At 47.5% G+C, this 20,780-nt stretch overlaps 7 protein-coding genes across 7 annotated transcripts; all 7 read left to right on the top strand.

The window, feature by feature from the left end:
- Window positions 1–1,602: 1,602 nt before the first annotated feature.
- AGABI2DRAFT_118429 (hypothetical protein) lies at window positions 1,603–1,968 on the top strand (the record flags this gene model as incomplete). Its single annotated transcript, XM_006461488.1, has 1 exon — window positions 1,603–1,968. One exon carries the CDS (start codon window positions 1,603–1,605, stop codon window positions 1,966–1,968), a length of 366 nt encoding a protein of 121 aa, XP_006461551.1.
- A 393-nt stretch (window positions 1,969–2,361) lies between these two features.
- On the top strand, window positions 2,362–2,843 carry AGABI2DRAFT_193004 (hypothetical protein). Its single transcript, XM_006461487.1, has 2 exons — window positions 2,362–2,454; window positions 2,522–2,843. Exons 1-2 carry the CDS (start codon window positions 2,368–2,370, stop codon window positions 2,651–2,653), a joined length of 219 nt encoding a protein of 72 aa, XP_006461550.1. The 5' UTR covers window positions 2,362–2,367; the 3' UTR covers window positions 2,654–2,843.
- A 535-nt stretch (window positions 2,844–3,378) lies between these two features.
- On the top strand, window positions 3,379–6,278 carry AGABI2DRAFT_178660 (hypothetical protein; the record flags this gene model as incomplete). The annotated part of the gene is made up of 6 exons (XM_006461486.1): window positions 3,379–3,469; window positions 3,700–3,801; window positions 3,856–5,175; window positions 5,351–5,469; window positions 5,521–5,643; window positions 5,691–6,278. 6 exons carry the CDS (start codon window positions 3,379–3,381, stop codon window positions 6,012–6,014), a joined length of 2,079 nt encoding a protein of 692 aa, XP_006461549.1. The 3' UTR covers window positions 6,015–6,278.
- Window positions 6,279–6,747: 469 nt separating this feature from the next.
- Window positions 6,748–9,331, top strand: AGABI2DRAFT_178659 (hypothetical protein; the record flags this gene model as incomplete). The annotated part of the gene is made up of 6 exons (XM_006461485.1): window positions 6,748–6,844; window positions 6,901–7,005; window positions 7,059–8,378; window positions 8,433–8,671; window positions 8,727–8,849; window positions 8,900–9,331. 6 exons carry the CDS (start codon window positions 6,748–6,750, stop codon window positions 9,116–9,118), a joined length of 2,103 nt encoding a protein of 700 aa, XP_006461548.1. The 3' UTR covers window positions 9,119–9,331.
- A 269-nt stretch (window positions 9,332–9,600) lies between these two features.
- AGABI2DRAFT_178658 (hypothetical protein) lies at window positions 9,601–12,006 on the top strand (the record flags this gene model as incomplete). The annotated part of the gene is made up of 6 exons (XM_006461484.1): window positions 9,601–9,709; window positions 9,757–9,882; window positions 9,938–11,257; window positions 11,317–11,558; window positions 11,614–11,736; window positions 11,788–12,006. The coding sequence occupies 6 exons, from the start codon at window positions 9,601–9,603 to the stop codon at window positions 12,004–12,006; spliced, it is 2,139 nt and encodes a 712-aa protein (XP_006461547.1).
- Window positions 12,007–13,336: 1,330 nt separating this feature from the next.
- Window positions 13,337–15,157, top strand: AGABI2DRAFT_178657 (hypothetical protein). The gene is made up of 3 exons (XM_006461483.1): window positions 13,337–13,951; window positions 14,032–14,127; window positions 14,182–15,157. The coding sequence occupies exons 1-3, from the start codon at window positions 13,441–13,443 to the stop codon at window positions 15,069–15,071; spliced, it is 1,497 nt and encodes a 498-aa protein (XP_006461546.1). The 5' UTR covers window positions 13,337–13,440; the 3' UTR covers window positions 15,072–15,157.
- A 1,815-nt stretch (window positions 15,158–16,972) lies between these two features.
- Window positions 16,973–19,363, top strand: AGABI2DRAFT_205329 (hypothetical protein; the record flags this gene model as incomplete). Its single annotated transcript, XM_006461482.1, has 8 exons — window positions 16,973–17,206; window positions 17,248–17,385; window positions 17,437–17,690; window positions 17,742–18,198; window positions 18,248–18,319; window positions 18,372–18,750; window positions 18,807–19,096; window positions 19,148–19,363. The coding sequence occupies 8 exons, from the start codon at window positions 16,973–16,975 to the stop codon at window positions 19,355–19,357; spliced, it is 2,034 nt and encodes a 677-aa protein (XP_006461545.1). The 3' UTR covers window positions 19,358–19,363.
- Between the last annotated feature and the right edge of the window lie 1,417 nt (window positions 19,364–20,780).

Below are 20,780 nucleotides of genomic sequence, written 5' to 3'. Positions count from 1 at the left end.
TCTCCCAACTCTCCAACGTTGACTTCAGGTATTGGATGCATAAAGATCCTTTTTACATCGCCACAAGCTGCCGACTGGTGATTCTATTTCCAATTTCGATCTTGTTTTCTGTACTGACCTGTGCTTAGGACCCATCAACTTCAATTGTGCGGGTTGAGCCGTCCAGCCCCACGGATTACCAACTGCTAAAGTATTTCAACCTCGTGATTGGGAACGGTGTCGCCAAACCAGCTAGATTCCCTCTTAGATTTGTAAGCACAATAAGCCGATGCCCTGTTATACTCTGACCTGCTATTAGTACCTACCTGAGGATGAATGGATGCGGGACTTCATTTTTCTTGGGCACGGTTTGAAATCAGTGATTGCCTGGCGAACGAAGCCAGTTGGCTCAGCCGTTGGTTATACGTGTTCCCTTCGCAGTGACCAGGAGCCCACCGAAGCACAAATATCCAACTACCGCGATGATATTGACCGCTGGGGGTGGAATGAAGAGGAAGCCGCGTTGGCGATGGGTTAAGCATGGTTGGGAAATTGTTACGAATAGTTTCCGTGAATCCTTTATCCAATTGTGTATGTAGTGTGTCACGCAATCGATTTTATCAGTATGGTAATGTTTATTATGGTTCAGCGTAACATCTCTATGGATCGTTCAATCTGGAATAAAATTCAAATTGGAACGACAGGAATTACTGCCTCGGATTCACAATCTCTGTTTCAATTGTTGGCTAATGTCTTACTAGATCAACCATACCCGAAGCTTCTGGTGGTACAGATTTCTTTCATCAGTTTTAGTCGCTTCAGCCACTTGGGTCTATGAGTCACAACAAAGGATGTGACACTGGAACGACAGCCAACAACCGTACTGTCATGATATGAGAACGTTTTTCAACGCCCGACCCTTCCTTCCCTTCCCTCTTCAGTACTCCTGCTTGAATATTTATGTCGCTTCTCATCCAATCTATTGTCGACCGCACTAAGAATTGGGTTTTGCGACGGCTAGCCATCCACCCGCCGAGAGGAGAAGAAAGGTTCGGGCTCGATATCCTCCGCCCAGGTGCCATCCCGGAACGCGATTGAAGATCATGGATAGAGTCATGGACTGGCTTTGTGGTGATGACGTTGGATGGAAGATGCTATGGGTCCGGGGCTTTGCTGGGACAGGGAAGTCCGCCGTTGCCCAATCTTTTGCTGAGTCCTGTGACGAGAAGGGAAGGCTTGGATGGTCATATTTCTTCTCCAGGACGACTGGCAGGAATAAGCTTGAGACGGTTGTCCCAACCCTTGTATCCCAGCTCGCTGCATGTGTCCCTGATTATCATGCTGTCATAGAACGCTGACTCGCCAGAAACCCATTCCTACTACAAAAATGTCCACCCCTTCAGTTTCGAAAAATCATGATCATTGTTGAATTATTGGTCATCCTTTAATGCCAACCACGATGAATACGAAGGGAAGGATGTTTAATTCACAACACTCGAGATGATCACCAATGCTCTCCGTATGAACCCGGATCTCCCAATTTGGTGGCTTTTTTGTAGTCGCCCTACACGCGCAGGAGACACAGGACCTCTCCCACCACTGCCTATTAGTTGTGATGACTAAATGTCCGTTTCTTTATTTCCTGCCTACAGAGCTCGGTCGGCCACTATCTCCCCCGCCTACGTATGGCGAAGAGACGCCTACGAACTCGCACTCTTTCACACCACTCACACAATCATCCTCTCCTCTGCCTATTCACGATTAGGACAAGCACATCGCTACATCTACGGTCTTTATGCCTACAAGACCAATGTGACCACTGCCATCTCAGTGCTTAAAGTCTCGACAGCTATTAGTCACGCGCGACCACTACCGGCTCTACCCCCTGCATGTATAGCGTTCATGCGGTCGTTGCCGCCTCTATTCAACCGTGAACTAAAAGCACCAGGCCAGTTTCATGATCATATGATCGGCCAACAAGACGATTGATCTTTATTTCCATTCTAGCAGGTTGTTTCACTGTTCTCTACCCTACAACGCCAACGCCATGGTGAAGCGCTAGTTATCATCCTAGATGGTCTTGACGAATGTGAAAGACGAAAAAAAATTGGAAGATGCTTGACAGAACGTTATGGGTAGCGTAGCCCGTACGAAAGACGTCTAGCATCCTCGTTCCACGATAGTTGAGAGTATGCGACCGGGTGGCGGCATCTGTTTGAAGATTTATGCTTTGCAGGGATGACGACGCCAAGGCAGTTCTGGTTGGTTGCTTGACTGGGCATATCCATCCCAGCAATGGATATTCCTTGCAAGTTGGGACAAAGGGAGGGTGAAATCGGTAGTAAAGAGGGTTTGTCGGAGCAATTCTTGGGGAGAGGTTACGGGAAAATGGAGGTATTTGATGCAAGACAGATAGCCAGTGACTCGCGGCTTGAGGCCCGTCGTGATCTTGCCGGGAAGGACAATCTAATTCAAGTGAGTTCAACATGTTCGGGTATTCATTAATGTAACTAATATAACTGACCCAACATTCCCCATACAGAACCTGATGTTCGAGGACATTCATCGCAAAAGGAGCATTGAACACACGAATGATAGATTCAAGCGTTGTCAAGGATCTCCACAGGTCGTCGAGCGCAATGACAACCAGCTCGGGACATACCAAGGCAATTGAAAGTATAATACGCATCTTTTCTTGCATTGTTGCGAGATAAGGATACAGAAATATTTGAGAATTTCGGTCCATGTATCTTTGTTCGTAGATAGAGGCATGGTGGCTGGTTTACAATGAAGAGTATCTCTAATCCGCCCGACTATATGCTCACGATATGGGCGGTCAGTAGCTTCTATTTATAATGCACCATCCCTGTCAACCTGTGGACTGCGATAGTGACTCATTTGAATCGGAAACTTTCTCGGATCTCGAGACGTTCAAATCCTGTTATGTAGGAATACGAAGTGACTTGGCAAAAGGAGTGCGATGGCTTCTAGTTCTGCGTGATATTCTGGGACGGAAGCATATCAAATTAATTAAGGCAATGGATGCCATCTCTAACGTTTTTCCTCAGCACGAGGTGGACGCGAGTCGTTCCAAAATTGTTACAACAAGCGCTGTGACTGTGGAATCAGTCAAATGACTGTCAGATTGTATGGTTCTGATAAGCATAAGTACCGGCGTGCTTGCTCCTAGTGGGTGGGCAGTAGTGCAAAGCCAGGCAACCGGTTTGTGCATGGGAGCGTGGTTACGAGGCCCAGGGCACCAGACGTGAGGCGTATGTAAGCAAGGAACCGTCCAAGTCTACTTTTCTCTTCTCCGTTCATTGCTCTCATGGTCATTCCGGATCATGACCAGGCATCTTAGGCATTCCGCATGTATAAACGAGTGGACCGGCTAGAACGATGACCGACCTTCGAATGCAGTGTGAGGTGGACACGAGGCGTCTCAAAACTGCTACATTGAACAAGCGCTGTGACGGTGGAATGACAGGTGGTAGGGTTCTTGTAAGAACACTTTTCAAGGCCCGTTCCTTCCTTTCTGTCGTCCCCTCACCAACCCCATCGCTGCTGCTTGATTCTCGATGTCCCAACCCGCTCCCTCTAATGCTGATAATTCAATGGTTTTGCTGAGCCGACGATCACGATCTCCGATTCGTCCCGATCGGCATTCTGGTAGAGGCTACTTGACTTCACTATCATAAACATGTTAATATGATACCATAGGCTTTTTTGCAAACGCGCATGAATTTACTATCAATGGTGGTCACTTCATCAATAATGAACATATAAGTTATTTCAACAATGCCATGTCAAGCGGGCAAGCGGGTACGTATTCTGTTGTGTTGCTCACAGAAGCCAAGCACTGACTTGTCCCGATAGTCTTCCAATTATTGGAACCGTATGCATGCCTCGATGCCACAAAGGACTCCAGCGCTCGACATCCGCCACCAAAGTGCCATCCCGACACGCGATTGAAGATCCGGGAAAGACTCATGAGGTGGCTTGTGCATGAGTACGATGAATGGAAAATGTTGTGGGTCCGTGGATCTGCCGGTACCGGGAAATCCGCCGTTGCCCAGTCCTTCGCTGATTCCTGCGAGGAGAAGGAGATTCTTGGAGCGTCCTACTTTTTCTCCCGCACCACTGGTCGAGACAAGCTCGAAACCGTTGTACCGACGCTTGTATTTCAGCTTGCTAGGGAAGTTCCTGAGTATCATTCCCTCATAGAACACCGTTTGGCCAAAGACCCCATCCTGCTACGAAACTCTCCACCTGTTCAATTTCGGAAACTGATCGTTGAACCCTTCGCCAACCTCCAACGCGAGCGTCCTCGAAAGCCAATCGTCGTTATCCTAGACGGCCTTGATGAATGTCAAGGAGGGAATGCTCAGCAAGAGATTCTTGAAATGATCACCAACGCCATCCGCACGAATCCAGATCTCCCACTTCGCTGGCTTATCTTCAGTCGTCCCGAGGCTCACCTGAAGAATGCATTCTCCCGAACATCAGAATGTGGCCGCGAGGAGCTTATCATCGACACAGAGTGTCGGGAGAATGTGGAACGATACGTCAAGGATAGATTTGTCGAGATTAAGGCGACATACGACGATATGACACCCGCAGACTGGCCTCCGCAGCACAAGCTTGAAGAGCTTCTTGATGTAGTATCGGGGCTCTTTATTTTTGCGTCGACGTGTTTGAATTACATCAATGATCCAGAGGAAGCTGATCCCGTCTCTCAGCTAGATTCTCTGTTATTGTTCTTGCGTCGATCCCAGGGGGTTGTGTCCAGGAACCCTCTAGTGGCCCTCGATCTTCTCTATTCTCAAATCCTTCAGGATATACCCCCCACCGTGTTTGAGACGACGAGGAAAATTTTGGCATGTATGTGCTACCGAAGAAAATTTGGTCTAAGTGAAACAATCGACTCAGCGCAGGCACTCTGCAACTTTCTCCAACTTGACAAACATGCTTTTTACAAGGCCGTGCGTGGACTTTACTCCGCCATGCGCGTACCAGAACCAGGAGATGCCGCGAAATCCCAACTACGATTTTATCATGCCTCATTCCAAGACTTCCTCCTCGACTCTAACCGGTCTGGAAAATTTGTCATTGGGGAGTACAAGGCGCAAGTGATCTTTCTGCAGTCGTGGATCTTCTGGTGCGAAGTTGATGTCACTCACTTTCGCACTCTTGGTGGTAAGCCCGAGTCTGGAGAAATCTGACAATCGACCTTAATCGGCATTTTCAGGGTGGACAATCTATGAGTCGCACGAGCATGATAGTCCCCCCGGTTTGACCTTGCTATCTAGAGACAATAAATTGCGGCTCTTACAGACACCCATAAACTTGCGTTCACTTGCCTTGTTTTCAGATATGCAAAACATGCAATGGGATGGTGTGGATGACGGTCTTCTCTCTCAACTCTCCAACGTTGACTTCAGGTATTGGATGTATGCTGAACCTTTTTCAATCGCCGTCCTCTGCCGACTGGTGATTCTATTTCCAATTTCGATCTTGTTTTCTGTACTGACCAGCACTTAGGACCCATCAACTTCAATTGTGCGGGTTGAGCCGTCCAGCCCCACGGACTACCAACTGTTAAAGTATTTCAACCTCGTGACCAGGAACGGCGTCGCCAAGCCAGCTAGATTCCCTCTAAAATTTGTAAGCACAATAAGCTGATGTCCTGTTATATTCTGACGTGTTACTAGCGCCTCCCTGAGGGTGAATGGCATCGGGAATTCCTTTTTATTGGGCACGACTCCAAGTCAGTGATTGCCTGGAGAACACAATCACCTAGAGGCTGGTACAGTCATTTCCTTCGGAGTGACCAGGAGCCTACTGAAGCACAAATTTCCGAGTACCGCCTTGCTCTTCACACATTGAAGTGGAATGAAGAGGAAGCCGCATTGGCGATGGGTTACCGGTTAAGTATGGTTGGGAAATTGTTACGAACGGTTTCCGCGAAGCCTCTTCGTCGTGAGCCGGATAGTCGCTGGCCAACCAACATTAAAGGTTGGGGATTAAGGATCTAGGGCTGTAGGGCCCGAGATCCCCAAGTGGTGAGATCGAAGCTGGAACGCAGTCGGGTCACCCCAAAAGCGTCAACTTCGACCCCGATGTTGGCTAGCCTGACTTCCAGTCTAAGTAGGGTTAGGGTGGGTGGAAAAATAAAAATAGTGGTGCGGCACTGCGTACGACCGCACCAGTAGAGGTAGTAGTAGTAGAATAAGTTATAAATCGTGACGTGACAGTTATATATAGATGTCGCTCACACACACGGACATCACTCCGAAAACTCAGACCGCGCTCATTCCTCGCGCGTTCTTCCACTTATCATATTGTATTTGTATGGGTAGTGTGTTACGCGATCGAGTTTCTCAGTATGCTAATGTTTATCATTCCGCATGACGTCTCTATGGACTGTTTAATCTGGAATAAAATTTAACTTGGAACGACAGGAATTACTGCCTCGGATTCGCAATCTCAGTTTCAATTGTTGGCTGATGTCGTACTTGAATTACTATGTCTATCTGCCTCCTCAATCATACCCGAAGCGTCTGGTCACGGTGGTACAGATTTCTTTCATCAGTTTTAGTCGCTGCAGCCACTGGTTGCGTCTATGAGTCACAACAAAGGATGTGACACTGAAACGACAGCCAACAACCGTACTGTCATGATCTTGTCAGATGCTTCATATTGTGAGAACGTTTTTCAACGCCCGACCCTCCCTTCCCCTCCCTCTTCAATACTCTTGCTTGGATATCTATGTCGCTTCCCGTCCAATCTATTGTCGACCGCACTAAGAACTGGGTTTTGCGACGACTAACTCAGTCGGCATCCACTCGCCGAGAGGAGAAGAAAGGTTCGGTTGAAATCGCCCGAGGTCGTTATCCACGATCCGCTAATGTCAAAATATAGGCCTTTTCTATAAGTCGCATGACTTCAACGTCAATAATGCAAATTTTATCGAAGCGGATACCTATATAACTAAGGTGACCCAGGTGATATCCAGCGGAAAAGCCGGTGTGTAGTATCTTTTGAATTCTCCTGGAAACACGGCGTCAATTACTCTCCAGTTTTCGAATTATTGGAGCCATATACATGCCTCGATGCTGCACAAGATTCCAGTGCTCGATATCCTCCACCCAGATGCCATCCCGGAACGCGATTGAAGATCAGGGATAAGCTCATGGACTGGCTTTGTGGTGACGACCTTGGCTGGAAGATGCTGTGGGTCCGAGGCTTTGCTGGGACAGGGAAGTCCGCCGTTGCCCAATCTTTTGCTGACTCCTGCGACGAGAAAGGAAGGCTTGGAGGGTCTTATTTCTTCTCCAGGACGGCTGGCCGGAACAAGCTTGAGACGGTTGTCCCCACCCTTGTATCCCAGCTCGCTGCATGTGTCCCTGAATATCATTCTCTTATAGAGCGCCGACTCGCCAGAAACCCATTCTTACTACGAAAGTCATCACCTCTTCAATTTCGAAAGCTCATTGTTGAACCTTTCGCCATACTTCAATGCCAGCGCCCTCTCGAACCTATTGCCATTATCCTGGATGGTCTTGATGAATGCGAAGGGGAGGATGCTCAGCTCGAAATACTTGAGATGATCACCAATGCTCTTCGCACGAACCCAGATCTCCCACTTCGGTGGCTTATTTGTAGTCGCCCTGAGCCTCACCTCAAGGACGCATTTTCCAAACTTACAGTTTGTGGCCGCGAGGAACTCATCATCGACGCGACATGCCGGGAAGACGTGGAGAAGTATACTCGAGAGCGCATCACGCAAATCAAAGACAGGTTCAGGAAATTCACTCCTACCGACTGGCCTCCGAGGGCCCAGCTGGAGGAGCTGCTTGACATAATTTCGGGCCTTTTTGTTTTTGCATCATCGTGCCTCAACTTCATTGGTGATCCAAAGGAAGCTGACCCCAAATCTCAGCTCGACAGCCTGTTGAACTTCATGCGCCGTTCGAAAAACGTTCGGTCCAGAAACCCTCTGGAAGCCCTCGATCTTCTGTATTCACGGATTCTCGAGAATGTACCGCCCACAGCATTCAAGGCAGCCTCGCAAATTCTGGCATATATGTGTTATAAAAACACGATTGATGAAGTTGGCCGACTCGACTCAGTTCAAGTTCTCTGCAACTTTCTCCGACTCGACCAACATACCTTTTATAAGGCTGTACATGGACTTTACTCTGTCATGAGCATACCGGAACCGGAAGATGCTGTTCGACTTCGATTACGATTTCATCATACCTCGTTTCAGGACTTTCTTCTCGACCCTATTCGTTCCGGAAAATTTTTCGTTAGCAAGCAAATGGCGCTCATGGATATCATAGAGTCGTACGTCTACTGGTACGAGACTGATGTGACATGTTTCCATACCCATGACGGTAAGGCCAGCTCAGAATCGATCTTTCATGAAAATTTATTCTTATGACTTTCAGGTTGGCATCTTTACCTCCATCACATGCACGATAGTCTGCCCGGTTTGCCTTGGGCTTCAGAAGACAGTCAACGGTCGATTTCTGAATCAATCACAACGTTCCTCGACTGTGGCTTAGTGTCTGTTGATATTGATGAGCAAAATCGTGTGGATGTGGGCCTTCTCTCTCGACTCTCCGATGTCGATTTTAGATACTGGGATGCCGAGAACGTTGTTCGCTTCGCTAAGTATTGTCGATTGGTAAGTCTATTTCTACAACTTGTCCCTATTTTCAGTAGTGACCCGTAGTACTTAGGACCCTTCAACCTCAATTATACGTATAGAACCGTCCAGCGCCATGGATCATCAGCTACTGGAACATTTCAACATCGTGATCAAGTATGGAATTGCCAAACCATCTGTGTTCCCTCTGAGAAGCGTAAGCCCATGCGCCTGACATGTTATTAATGCCTTCTGAACTCCAACTAGGGGTTCCACGGTGGTATATGGATCAGGGAATATTTCTTTATTGGGCATGGTCTCAAGTCGATAATTGTCTGGAGAACACAGTCACCGACTTCGCGTTGGTGCTTCCATTCACTTCGCTGCGACGAGGCGCCCACAGAAGCACAAATATCAGAATACGAGGACTACCTCCAAGGAATTGAGTGGGACGAAGAGGAAGCGGCGTTAGAGATAAATACCTAATGGCTGGAGATCGGTCATGTTACATGGAATGCTCCTAGAGGCCGTTAGTCCGAAGGCAGGGGATACTTCCAGGATACTTCGCTCATGGTCGTGTGATTTGTCGGAAAGAAGACCATGTGAATATTCGATTTCGTACAAAGTGCAGCTATTTACTTCTCTTAAATCGCTTGCGTATTTCGACGACAAAATTAGGTTGAAACACGGGGCGTTGATATCATTGAGTTGTGACATGTTTCAGTCGCTACTGGATTCAGATGTGCCTTTTCTCGGTGGTATGATGTTGGTTAGGTATTAATGGAAGCCGCTTGAAAGTTGAGTAACAAAGATAAGTGTTTGAACCTTAAATTGAACGTCGAGTATTATAGTCACAGAGATGTCAAAACAGGTACTGATCTGATTGCGACTTATGAGAGTGCCGTTAACGCATTGTACTGTCCTTTCTTTCCTCCCCTCATCTTCCCCCTGCATGAACTCCCGTCTGGATGTCATCGACTACTCCCTCTTTTCTTCGTCGTACCAAAAGGTGGCTGCTGAAACGCAAATCACCATCTGCAGTGGCATCGATTCGTGGCGATGAGAAGCAAAACCCAGGTGCAATCGGGTCGTCCTGTCGGTAACTCTTACTGATGAACATACAGGACTTTTCTCAAAGGCACATGATTTCACTATCAACGGTGGCCAGTTCACCTCAACTGAAACCAAGAACTATATTAATGAGATGAACACGACCTATGTGAACAATGTCATTGCCAATAGAAGTGCAGGTGCGTACTCTTCGCTATTGCACGTACTAAGACCCAGCTTGACCTATCTGAATAGTGTTCGAACTCTTGGAGCCATATGCATGTCTAGACGCTACGAAGGACTCGAGCGCACGGTATCCACCACCGAAATGCCATCCTGGCACACGATCAAAGATTAGGGATAAACTCATGAATTGGCTATGCGGTGATGACCTTGGATGGAAGATGCTCTGGCTCCGTGGCTTCGCAGGGACCGGCAAGTCAGCCGTTGCCCAGTCGTTTGCTGAGTCCTGTGACGACGGAGAAATGCTTGGAGGGTCATATTTCTTCTCCAGGACGACTGGAAGGAATAAGTTAAAGACGGTTGTCCCAACAATCGTATACCAGCTCTCCATCTGTATTCCCGAATATCATTCCCTCGTGGAACGCCAACTTGCCAAAAACCCTCTCTTGTTACGGAACTCTCCACCCGTTCAGTTTCGAAAGCTCATCGTTGAACCATTCGCCACCCTCCAACGCCAATGTTCTCTTAAACCTGTAGTTGTCATCCTAGATGGCCTTGATGAATGTGAAGGGGAGGATGCGCAGTTGGAAATACTGGAGATGATCACCAATAGCCTCCGTACAAACCCAGATCTTCCGCTTCGCTGGCTAATAATCAGTCGTCCTGAGGCTCATCTCAAGGACGCTTTCTTAAAACTCACCAATTGTGGTCGTGAAGAGCTCATAATTGATGCGGAATGTCGTGATGACGTGGAGAAGTATACTCGAGAGCGCATCTCGCAAATTAAAGACAGGTTCCAGAAATTGATTGCGCCAGGCTGGCCCCCCGAGAATCAGGTGGTGGAGCTTCTTGAAGCAGTTTCTGGTCTCTTTGTCTTGGCGTCGACGTGTCTTAACTACATTGGTGATCCCGAAGAGGCCGACCCCCATTCTCAACTGGATGACCTGTTGACATTTCTGCGTCGTTCGCAGGAGATTTTGTCCCGGAACCCCCTGGCGGCACTTGATCTTCTCTATTCACGGATTCTCGAAAATATATCACCTATCGTTTTCGAGACGAGCTGGCGTATTATGGCACATATGTCCCATAAAGGCAAAATCGACGAGCGTGACCACCTTAATTCGGCTCGGACACTCTGCAACTTCCTCCGACTCGAACAGCGTGCCTTTTATAAGGCGCTGCGTGGACTTCACTCTGTTCTGATCGTACCTGACCCGGAAGACGCCACTCGATTCCAAGTAAAATTTCATCATGCCTCGTTCCAGGACTTTCTCCTTGATCGTAACCGTTGTGGTAGATTTGTCATTGACAAGCGAAAGGCGCTAGTGGATATCATAAAATCAGGTATCAGTTGGGCTGATGCTGACATGATGCACTTCCACACTGAGGACGGTAAGCATGGCTTTAGATTGTAGATGAAGATTGTTCTGACTTGTGATTACGGCTTCTAGCGTGGGTTTCGGATTATACGCACAATCACGATAGTCTTCCCGGTCTGACCTGGGCTTCGGACGACAATGCAAAGCTGGTTTCTAAATCAATCCTCCTCTTCTTTGAAGGCGGTCTATTCCTTCCGAGGGACGAAATGCCTTTAGACGCTCCGAACGAAGATCTGCTCTCTTACCTCTCCGATGTTGATTTCAGATTTTGGGCTGCCGGAAATGTTTATGACTTAGCCAGACTTTGTCGACTGGTACGACAATTTCTAACTTCCCCGCCGATTGTTTTCAATAGTGACCTATGTGTAGGACCTTTCAACTTCGTTGGTACGCACGGAGCCCTCCAGCCCCACAGACCACAAGCTGTTAGAGTATTTCAACATCTTGATCAATAATGGAATAGCCAAACCAGCAATATTCCCACTCAGAAACGTAAGACCATAAAAGTCGCGCGATAACGGTTGTTTACTGAACTCTTGCCAGGATTTTCCTGAGGGTGAATGGGTTCGGGAATATTTCATCATTGGACATGGTCTCAAATCGATGATTCTCTGGAGAACGGAGTCACCTATTTCAGGGTATCAAGCGGCGTACTCGCTTCGCTGTGACAAGGAGCCGTCTGAGGAACAAATGTCGGCGTACCAGGAATATCTTCAGAACATCCGATGGGATGAAGAAGCAGCTAAATTGGAGATGAAATAAAGGTGTAACCGGAGTTTTCTCGCTTTAAGTGCTTCTCATTCTGTCCTTCAGACTTTTTATTATCCATCTCCGTTACCCGCAGTTTTTTCTACGACAAATGACTTATCATATCGGCTACAGAAGAGTCGCTCAGTCCCTATCAATAATTTTTTTTTCAAGTGCAGAGATCAGACGTTAGTTGGCAATCTGAGGGTGGTATAGTTTGGTGATGTGACTCTGTTGTGTTATAATCGACGTATGTTGTGACTTCTATTCGGTTTTCTTTTCTTATGATTTGAATTTTGACCATTTATCGTTCCGCGAAGAGTCTATTTTTTCACACTTCACTGCATCTTTTATCTCGTCTGAATTGGATATTTCATCATCTGTATCAGCTTTGAAGATGTAATTCTACTACTCCAAGTCGTACTGAGAGACCGATGATTGATCTGAATAGCCGCAAGAGATTACGACAACGGTGGCTTTTCAGCCTGGCATTCGGCCTAGATTTGATCAAGGTTTGATGCGTGATGGATGCACGGACGGCCATGAGCCATGTGCATGAGCCATTATCGGGTTCACTGAGTGATGGTGCTACGTCGAGCTTGGAGGCGCTGATGCTGATAGATTAATCCTTACTGTGCCAAGCAGACGTTGATGGCATGGACCAAGGCATGGATGGACTCATGCCTTTTGACGCGATGATCACTATCTCAATCGATTACAAAATCCTTGGCGTATGACTTTCTCACCAACCCTTGTCGGTCTGGTCTTGTTTCCAACTGTTTATGAGTAGTATTTGCAGGTGTACTTGAATTAGCGTTTGGCTTTGAGACTGTTAGTGAGAGGTAAATCAAAGGTGGCACTATTTCGTCCGAGTCCCTGGGACTTGTATATGCAAGTATGAGTGCGATTGGCTCCAAAGTCGGCGAAAATTGGAAGGATTTAAGCAAGGACTCAACGATGCGGTAATATTCAATGGTCTGTCTTGTTTGAAGAAGATTCTGTCAAATTGTCAACGTGTGAAGGATTCCGTTACAGATCACCCGATTTATTACCACGGTATTTTTATAACGTGTGACCACTCCACCGTAGGCCATCATGAATACAGTTCACGGAAAGTGAACGTTCAGACGTTCACTTCCCACAGGAATTTGTGAGTACAGCACCATCATCCTTCAACGAGTCGCAATTGAAGAGTATGATCCACACATATTTAGAGGCTACTCATTTACATAAGCCTCGAGACACTCTATGTGATCTGCACAGCCGCCAACAGACAGCGGCGTCCAGACAGATATAGCCTTTGCTGAAAAGTCCCGAGTACGACGCTGTTTTCCACTGCCACCAAGTGATGAATAGCGGTATGACCTCAATCAGCTAGCTCTTTGCACCTTGTAGTTCTCAGGGCACCTCTTGCTTCCCTTCCCTCGCGACATCGTTGCATATGTTGCAATGCCAATCACTTTGTCCATTCCTTCTACCTTTACTTGTTCGAAGGGTCTGCAAAGCACACGACGATTACCACCCTTGCCTATCTGTGGTGATAGCGAATTGCTTGCCCCGGCCTTCCCCTCTACACACGCAGGAGACATAAGACCTCTGCCACCACTACCTGTTATTCGTGATGACCAAATCCCCGCTCCTATACTTCCTGAAGAGCTCAATCGGCCACTATCTCCCCCGCCTATGTATGGCGAAGAGACGCCGACAAACTCCCACTCTTTCACACCACTCACCCGATCGTCCTCTCCTCTGCCGATTCACGATGAGGAAAAGCCTATCGTTTCGTCTACGCTCTCTATGCCTACAGGACCAATACGACCACTGCCATCTTTGCCTGTTTCTTGTGACAAACCAATCCCAGTGCTTAAAGTCTCGACAGCTATTAGTCGCGCGCGACCACTACCGGCTCTACCCCATGAATCTATAGCGTCCATGCGGCCGTTGCCGCCTTTACCTGACAGTGAACTAAAATCACCAGGCCAGTTTCGTGATCATATGATCGGCCAACAAAGCGACTGATCTTCATTTCCATTCTAGCAGGTTTTTTCACTGATGCACAGAACTTTGTCCTCAATCATGCGAATTTCACCGAAACTGTCAATCATATACACAATACCTCATCTAAAGAAAGAACAAGTGAGTATTCCATTTGATTCTCGCTATAGATAACTGATTGATTGGTGTGAAAAGTATTTGATCTCTTGGAGCCGTATACGATGCTAGATGCCACTAAGGACTCTGGCGCTCGATATCCTCCGCCCCAATGTCACCCCAAGACTAGGCTGAATATCAAGACCAAACTCGCGAACTGGCTTTACGACGAAAAACATGAATGGAAGGTGTTTTATATATGTGGATTTGCCGGTACAGGCAAATCTGCCATCGCCCAGAGCTTTGCTGATTCTTGTGACGAGTGGAAAAAGCTTGGAGGAGCCTATTTCTTTTCGAGAATGGCTGGAAGTGACAAGCTTGAAACGGTCGTACCGACGCTCGCGTACCAACTCGCGATATCAGTGCCCGAATACAAGTCCATCCTAACTGCTGAACTGGCCAATGATCCGCTCTTACTCCGAAGTTCCCCGCCCGTTCAATTCAAGAGGCTCATTGTTCAACCATTCTCTACTCTACAACGTCAACGTCATCGCGACACGCTAGTTATCATTTTAGATGGTCTTGACGAATGCGAAGGGCGAAGAGCTCAGTTGATGATTCTCGAGATGATCTCCGGTTCTCTTCATACCACCCCTGGCCTTCCTCTTCGTTGGTTGATCTTCAGTCGTCCCGAGGCTCATCTCAAGTATAAATTCCTTGGACTTGCCGGGTGTGGTTATGAGGAGCTCGTTGTTGATGCTGAATGTCGAGATGACGTAGAGTTGTTCGTACGGGAGAGGATTGCCGACATTAAGGTTACCTACGATGACATCATTCCTCGAGGTTGGCCTTCACAAGATGAGCTTCGTAAGCTTCTTGATGAGGCTTCTGGAAACTTTGAAGTCGCGTCTGCAAGTCTGGATGAGTTTGCTGCTTTATTGAATGCTCGACTGGATGCATTTTCGAAATTGACACTATACGCGGCTTAAGAACAAGTCATTTGGCATGTCTTTGTCCTGGACGAATCCCACTCTTGGTCTACTCGTCATAATATCCTTTTGGTATCTCTGTCGATGAAACATTGAATCGCTGAGCATGTGGTGTGCGCCATATCATCTTCATTGATTGGTGCGAGTCCGTCCGTCGTGGCCCATATCACTACTGGGACTTCCTGGGCCCTTCAAACCTCGAAGATCACTGTTTAATCTGTTCTTCGGCAGATAGTGGATCAAGCACTGTTGAAGTGCTATTCAGAATATTGGTACATCCCTGGTTACAAAGAGAAAAGTGCGTAGGCTTGGGGCTGGGAGAAGAGTGTTGGATAATGGGACAAAGTGCTTCTCGAGAGATAAAAGGCATATTTCCGTGAGTAGAACATCTTACTCGTTTTTCTTGGGCTAATGAATTAAACCATACAACGAAGGAAGCCCTTATTCTATTCCCAGCTCTAATTCACACCGCCGGCCCACCGACGCCGATATGGGCTGCAATTAATAGGTGCCGAGAGAACGGCAAATGACAAGTTATTGGCATTATGCGGCAGAATACTCCCATGATGAACCCTTTCCTTACATCAATCCAATCTCCACTTCAGTTCCTTGGGTATTAGCATCCATTTGGAGTACTGTTCACCGGACGTTCCATGATTGCAAACGACTTTTCCGGACATTCACCCTATCTCTCGTTCCCGTCTGTCAGGCGTAGTCCAATTCTCGGCTTCAACTCGAGTGATATTGAGGCACTTGACGCCTCACTGGGCCGGGACCAGTAAAGTTTATAGTGGCAATGGCCGCTGGGAGATGCTGTTCCTCGACATTAGCGGGCATGAGAGACGGAACAGATTTTCGTGGTTATTGTTACTATAGTTGTGGTGCGAAGTCGCGGGAACAGCAGGACATTTCGCTGACATATCATCTGCCCGAACGACTTCGCAATTCTTACTAAGTGGATGCGCCATTTCGTCGTGCCGGATGAGTACGGTTATTAAAAAGTCGTGGAGCTCAGTAACGAGTTATTACTCGGTCGTACAGACATGATTACAAGCCAGTATGTACAACACACAGCTCGTTGCTTCATTGTCCAAATTTTTGGCTGAGGGCGTTAGGCTACTTTCTTATAATTCGCTTGTATCTTTGCTTGCTGATTCAGTTATTCAGTATTTGCTAATGATGGCGTACAGCGGAGAATTTCGCCCTCCGAAGTTCGAACGGGGTGACCGAGAAACGGGCGGTCGCTAGAGGCCGTTACGGTCTGAGTAGGTTCAGCTTTTGTATCCGTTGCGCACTCAATGGAGTGATACGAGTGATGGGGCCGCAGACAAGGCCTCTACAAGGCCTCTTTCCACAATCTTTCCACGTGTCTGCGGTTCGGTAGCCGGAGTGATGGGATCAGACAACTCCAACATTGAACACCTGATCCAGGCACTGTCATCATACTTACTTACATTGTTGGAGGCGAATCCCAGGTAGCCACACGCGATGGAGTATCCGGAAGGCCCTCAAATTCTACATTGGCCTCCTACAAGAATCACGTTGATGCGTTGGATATTGCGAGTTGTGTTAAACTCATAAATTGTGAGCCTTCCGTTTATCTCCATTCATGCAGTAGCAAAGTCTTCTCGATGACGGAGAATCATCTCCATTTCCCTTCGGCAAGCAGTTTGCCATAGGTTGTAATATCCGACACAAACCGGAGTATAAAATCGAGGGCTTTCGTCAACTTTTGCCTCGCTGCTGGTTGCCTGTTACTCTTTGTCTCCTTCTCCACTTACGACTCTTTGGACGCCCTCTCTGGGTCCTTCACGTTTCTCTTTGCTTGGATTCCTATACGTCTTTTGCCTGTAGCTCATCACTCTTTCATCTCGTCACTAGGTTAAATCCTGAACGCATCGATGCGATCGTTCGCCTTATTTCTCCTCGGCTTTATCGCCACTACTTCCGCCCGAATAAATTATCATCGCCATGTCGTCTCGAGAGCGTATGTAGAGCAGAACGCTCTGTTTGATGCATACGATTTCGTCATCGCCGGAGGCGGTACAGCTGGACTAGCTTTGGCTAGTCGTCTATCTGCCAATCCAAACTATACAGTCCTCGTAATTGAAGCCGGAGACATCGGTCCAGATTCAGTTGGTTCGTCACTGTACAAGGCTTTCGTAACCCTTTTGAGCGTTACTCACTGAATTACTCAGATATACCTGCAGAAACGTACTTCAAGTCGGTTTTCCATTCCCAATATGATTGGGGTTACGAAACGGTGCCACAACCTGCTGCTGCTGGAAGAAAAGCATATTGGCCTCGTGGCAAGGTGAGTACTAGTTACTCTTTGCTCGGCAAACGTTCTTGACACGTACCACAGCTCTTGGGCGGCTCTTCCGCTATCAATGGAATGTATCTTATTCGCCCCCATCAAACTGAAGTCAACACCTGGCACGACCTAATCTCTTCTCAACCTGACGCTCACGAGTGGACATGGGACAATTTCTTCGGAGCCTTGAAGAAGAGCGAAACCTTTACACCTCCTACCGATGATACTGCGAAGACCGCTGGAATCCAGTGGAACGCTGATAGTCATGGAACTTCCGGACCTGTGCACGCTACGTATCCCGGCTAGTACGTCTCGCGTTCACGACTACTCCTTCGTAAGAATTGACGTCGTATTAGCATGGTCCCTTCGACCCAAAATTGGCTTCCGACACTTGAAGCTGTGGGTATCCCGCGAAACGGAGATGCTGACGGAGGCGACACCAGTGGTGGATTCTTCGCCGTGTCTGCCATCAACCCAACCAATTGGACTCGATCATATTCCAAGTCTGGTTATATTGATTCGCTCCCGCCTCGTTCCAATCTCCACATCCTCCTTCAAAACACGGTGACGCGTATCTTATTTGACTCATCCTCTGGGGGGCTTCATGCAACCGGTGTTGAGTTTTCGCCAGCTCCGGGTGCAACTGTGCAGTCCGTCAGGGTCAACAAAGAAGCTATCCTTTGCGGCGGTTCCATCAACAGTCCACAAATACTACAACTGAGTGGCGTTGGCCCGAATGACGTGTTGAGCGCAGCTGGTGTCGATGTCAAGTTGGATCTCCCCGGCGTTGGAACACACTTGCAGGATCATATCGTTGAGTCTTCTCTAAATTTAAACCAGCCCTTACTAAGTTTCGAATCAGAGTGCCGGTGTCTCCTTTCAGAGCAAACAGGATACCGCAGGAGATATCGAAAAGTCTGGGTCCGACTTTTCTGTATGTATCTTCACTAGTTGTTGTAACGAAGGTTAACGGTTCTTCTGTCTAGAAATCCGCCGAGTTCCTATCTTTCGTAAACTCTGGAGTCGCCTACGTCAATTCTACAACCCTTTTTGGTGCTGATGGTGTGACTATGATGCACCAGCAGATGAACAGTGACATGCCCTCTTTTGCTACCTCTATAGGCACCGGTAGCAATAATTCCCAAGTACTCGAAGGGTTCAAAGCAATATATACTGCTATTTCGGACAAGATATTTACGTCGAACGTCGGGCAGGTCGAGATGTTGTTCAATTTGAATATCCCCGGACAGATCGTGGTTCAGGCGGCTATTCAACACCCTCTTAGTCAAGGCAGGATATGGATCAATACTAATTCAGCCTTTGACGCACCTTCGATCGATCCTCAATATTTCTCCCATTGGGCAGGTACGCTTCTTTCTTTGATTATACTCTCCTTCCTTTGCTAAAGTCAGACAACATAGATGTCGTTACGATGCGTGAAGGTCTCAAGCTAGCTCGTAAAATCGGTAGTGCAGCGCCACTCAATTCTGTTGTTGGTGATGAGATCGCACCGGGTTCACAGGTTGTCAGTGATGATGATTGGGATCAGTGGTTGAGGAATAATGGAGGAACAGAGTTTCATCCGACAAGTTCGTGTGCTATGCTGCCGAGGGAACAAGGTGGTGTGGTGGATAATAAACTAAAGGTCTATGGGACATCAAATGTGAGAATTGTTGACGCTTCGGTGTTTCCTATCAACTTTGCTGCTCATGTGAGGGGTTCTTTTTCAATTTCAAAAACTTCTTACTAATCCTGTTTTTAGACCATGGCTCCTGTTTACGGACTTGCCGAGCGGGCTGCTGAGATAATTCAGGCAGATTACGATCCTGAACCGCCCCAAGGCAGTAACAATTCTGATCAGAGTGATTCATCCTCAAATGGCAACGTGAGCAACGATGCCTACAGGAACATCAATTCTAGCTCTACATGGCTACTTGGACTCTTTTCTCTCGCTTTGGCAGTTTTCTTTTGATTTTTGATTTTTGATTTTTGATTTTTGATTTTTGTAGTATCGTTTTTCCCCTGTCGCTCCTTCCTAGACCATGTTTGACTCACCGCTTTAGTATTTTAGATAGATAGGCTTGGGACTATATTAGACGGACATTGTATTTTCGATCGCTGTTGCTGTACGTTGTTTGGAGTGATACTTAATGCGGATAATACTTGGACCTTTTGCAAATCCAGCAGACATGTACATGGTTATCCGAGTTTTACACGCAATGCATCGATGACCTTCTGCAGTGAAACTAGAGCTGCCTAAATTATAGCAATTGGAAAGATATGCAAGATTGTCTCGCCGTCTTGTTGACCGCCGTGAAGTTCATCGAGCTGCCGGCGTTCCAAGGTACTTGACAGGAGGCCAATGAGCGTGACCAGGGATCAAGCTTCAAACTTTTCAGTATGAGCAGGCGGATGACATCTCCCCTCTCGTTCTTAACTCTCGGTGCGCGCACATTTGACTTCTGGAGGGGAATCTACTCTAGTTTTTGTCAGTGTGTCGTTTGAACGTGACATTTGACTGACTCATTTTCCCTTCGAGAAACTTGTGCCAATGCCGGGTCAGCAGTACGCGCGTTCTCTGAGATGAGCCGGCGAATGATGACGTGGGTGTATCCTCTCAATACAATGGATGTTTTACCGTGGTCTTGCCATATCTCTCATACAGTACCGTATTCGACTTCATCAACTTGTCGAATCTCTACTTGTATCCCCGCAAGGTTTTCTCGCTACCCTCCTATGGTTCCCTCCGCTTTTAATAGTGGCATGTACCCTGTATCTGTGCCTCCTTAACCTTAATATGATCTATGCGGCAGCGGGGAAACGTGGCAGCAGAGGGCCGGTGCCCGTGCCCCTGTGATTACCGCTACTATCCTTTCACCGTTCTCTGTTTGATCACGTCAGCAGTCATTGGCGGCGGTCGCGTATGCCGAGCCGCGTGTCGTACTATTATCCTCAATTCCTCTCATTCTCGTTTTCCTAAGTAGTATCTACTGCGTAAGCGAGGTCAAGGAACCCTCTCAGGGCAATTAAATCGCGTTCCTTGCAAGAGGGCTCGGAACTCTCGATTCTCCCACTCGCCCATCTCTATCCTTCTGTATGAGGGTTATTTTTTTCCTTTTCCGGAAGTCCTTTCAAGAATCCGACCTCATCGCGAAATTTCGAAACCTTGGCGGAGGACCCTGGAATATCCCTATAAGAGGCTAGGGCCAGAAATGCCCATTTTGGGGGTTTTTTGTCTGGATTTCCCCCGGCCTCCAAGCCGGTGCCGAAGTTGTCCGGATCATGGATCTGAGGCCGAGATATTAAACTGGTGACATTACTTGGGGGCAAATGGGTAAAGAATAAATTGACAAAGAAGGCATGGAACATCGATTCCGAGCACACCTGTGGTTATC

This window comes from Agaricus bisporus (genome assembly GCF_000300575.1).
Source record: "Agaricus bisporus var. bisporus H97 unplaced genomic scaffold AGABI2scaffold_6, whole genome shotgun sequence".
NCBI lineage: Eukaryota > Fungi > Basidiomycota > Agaricomycetes > Agaricales > Agaricaceae > Agaricus > Agaricus bisporus.
The sequence above is the reverse complement of the archived record's forward strand: the minus strand, read 5'-3'. Positions and strand labels throughout refer to the sequence as shown.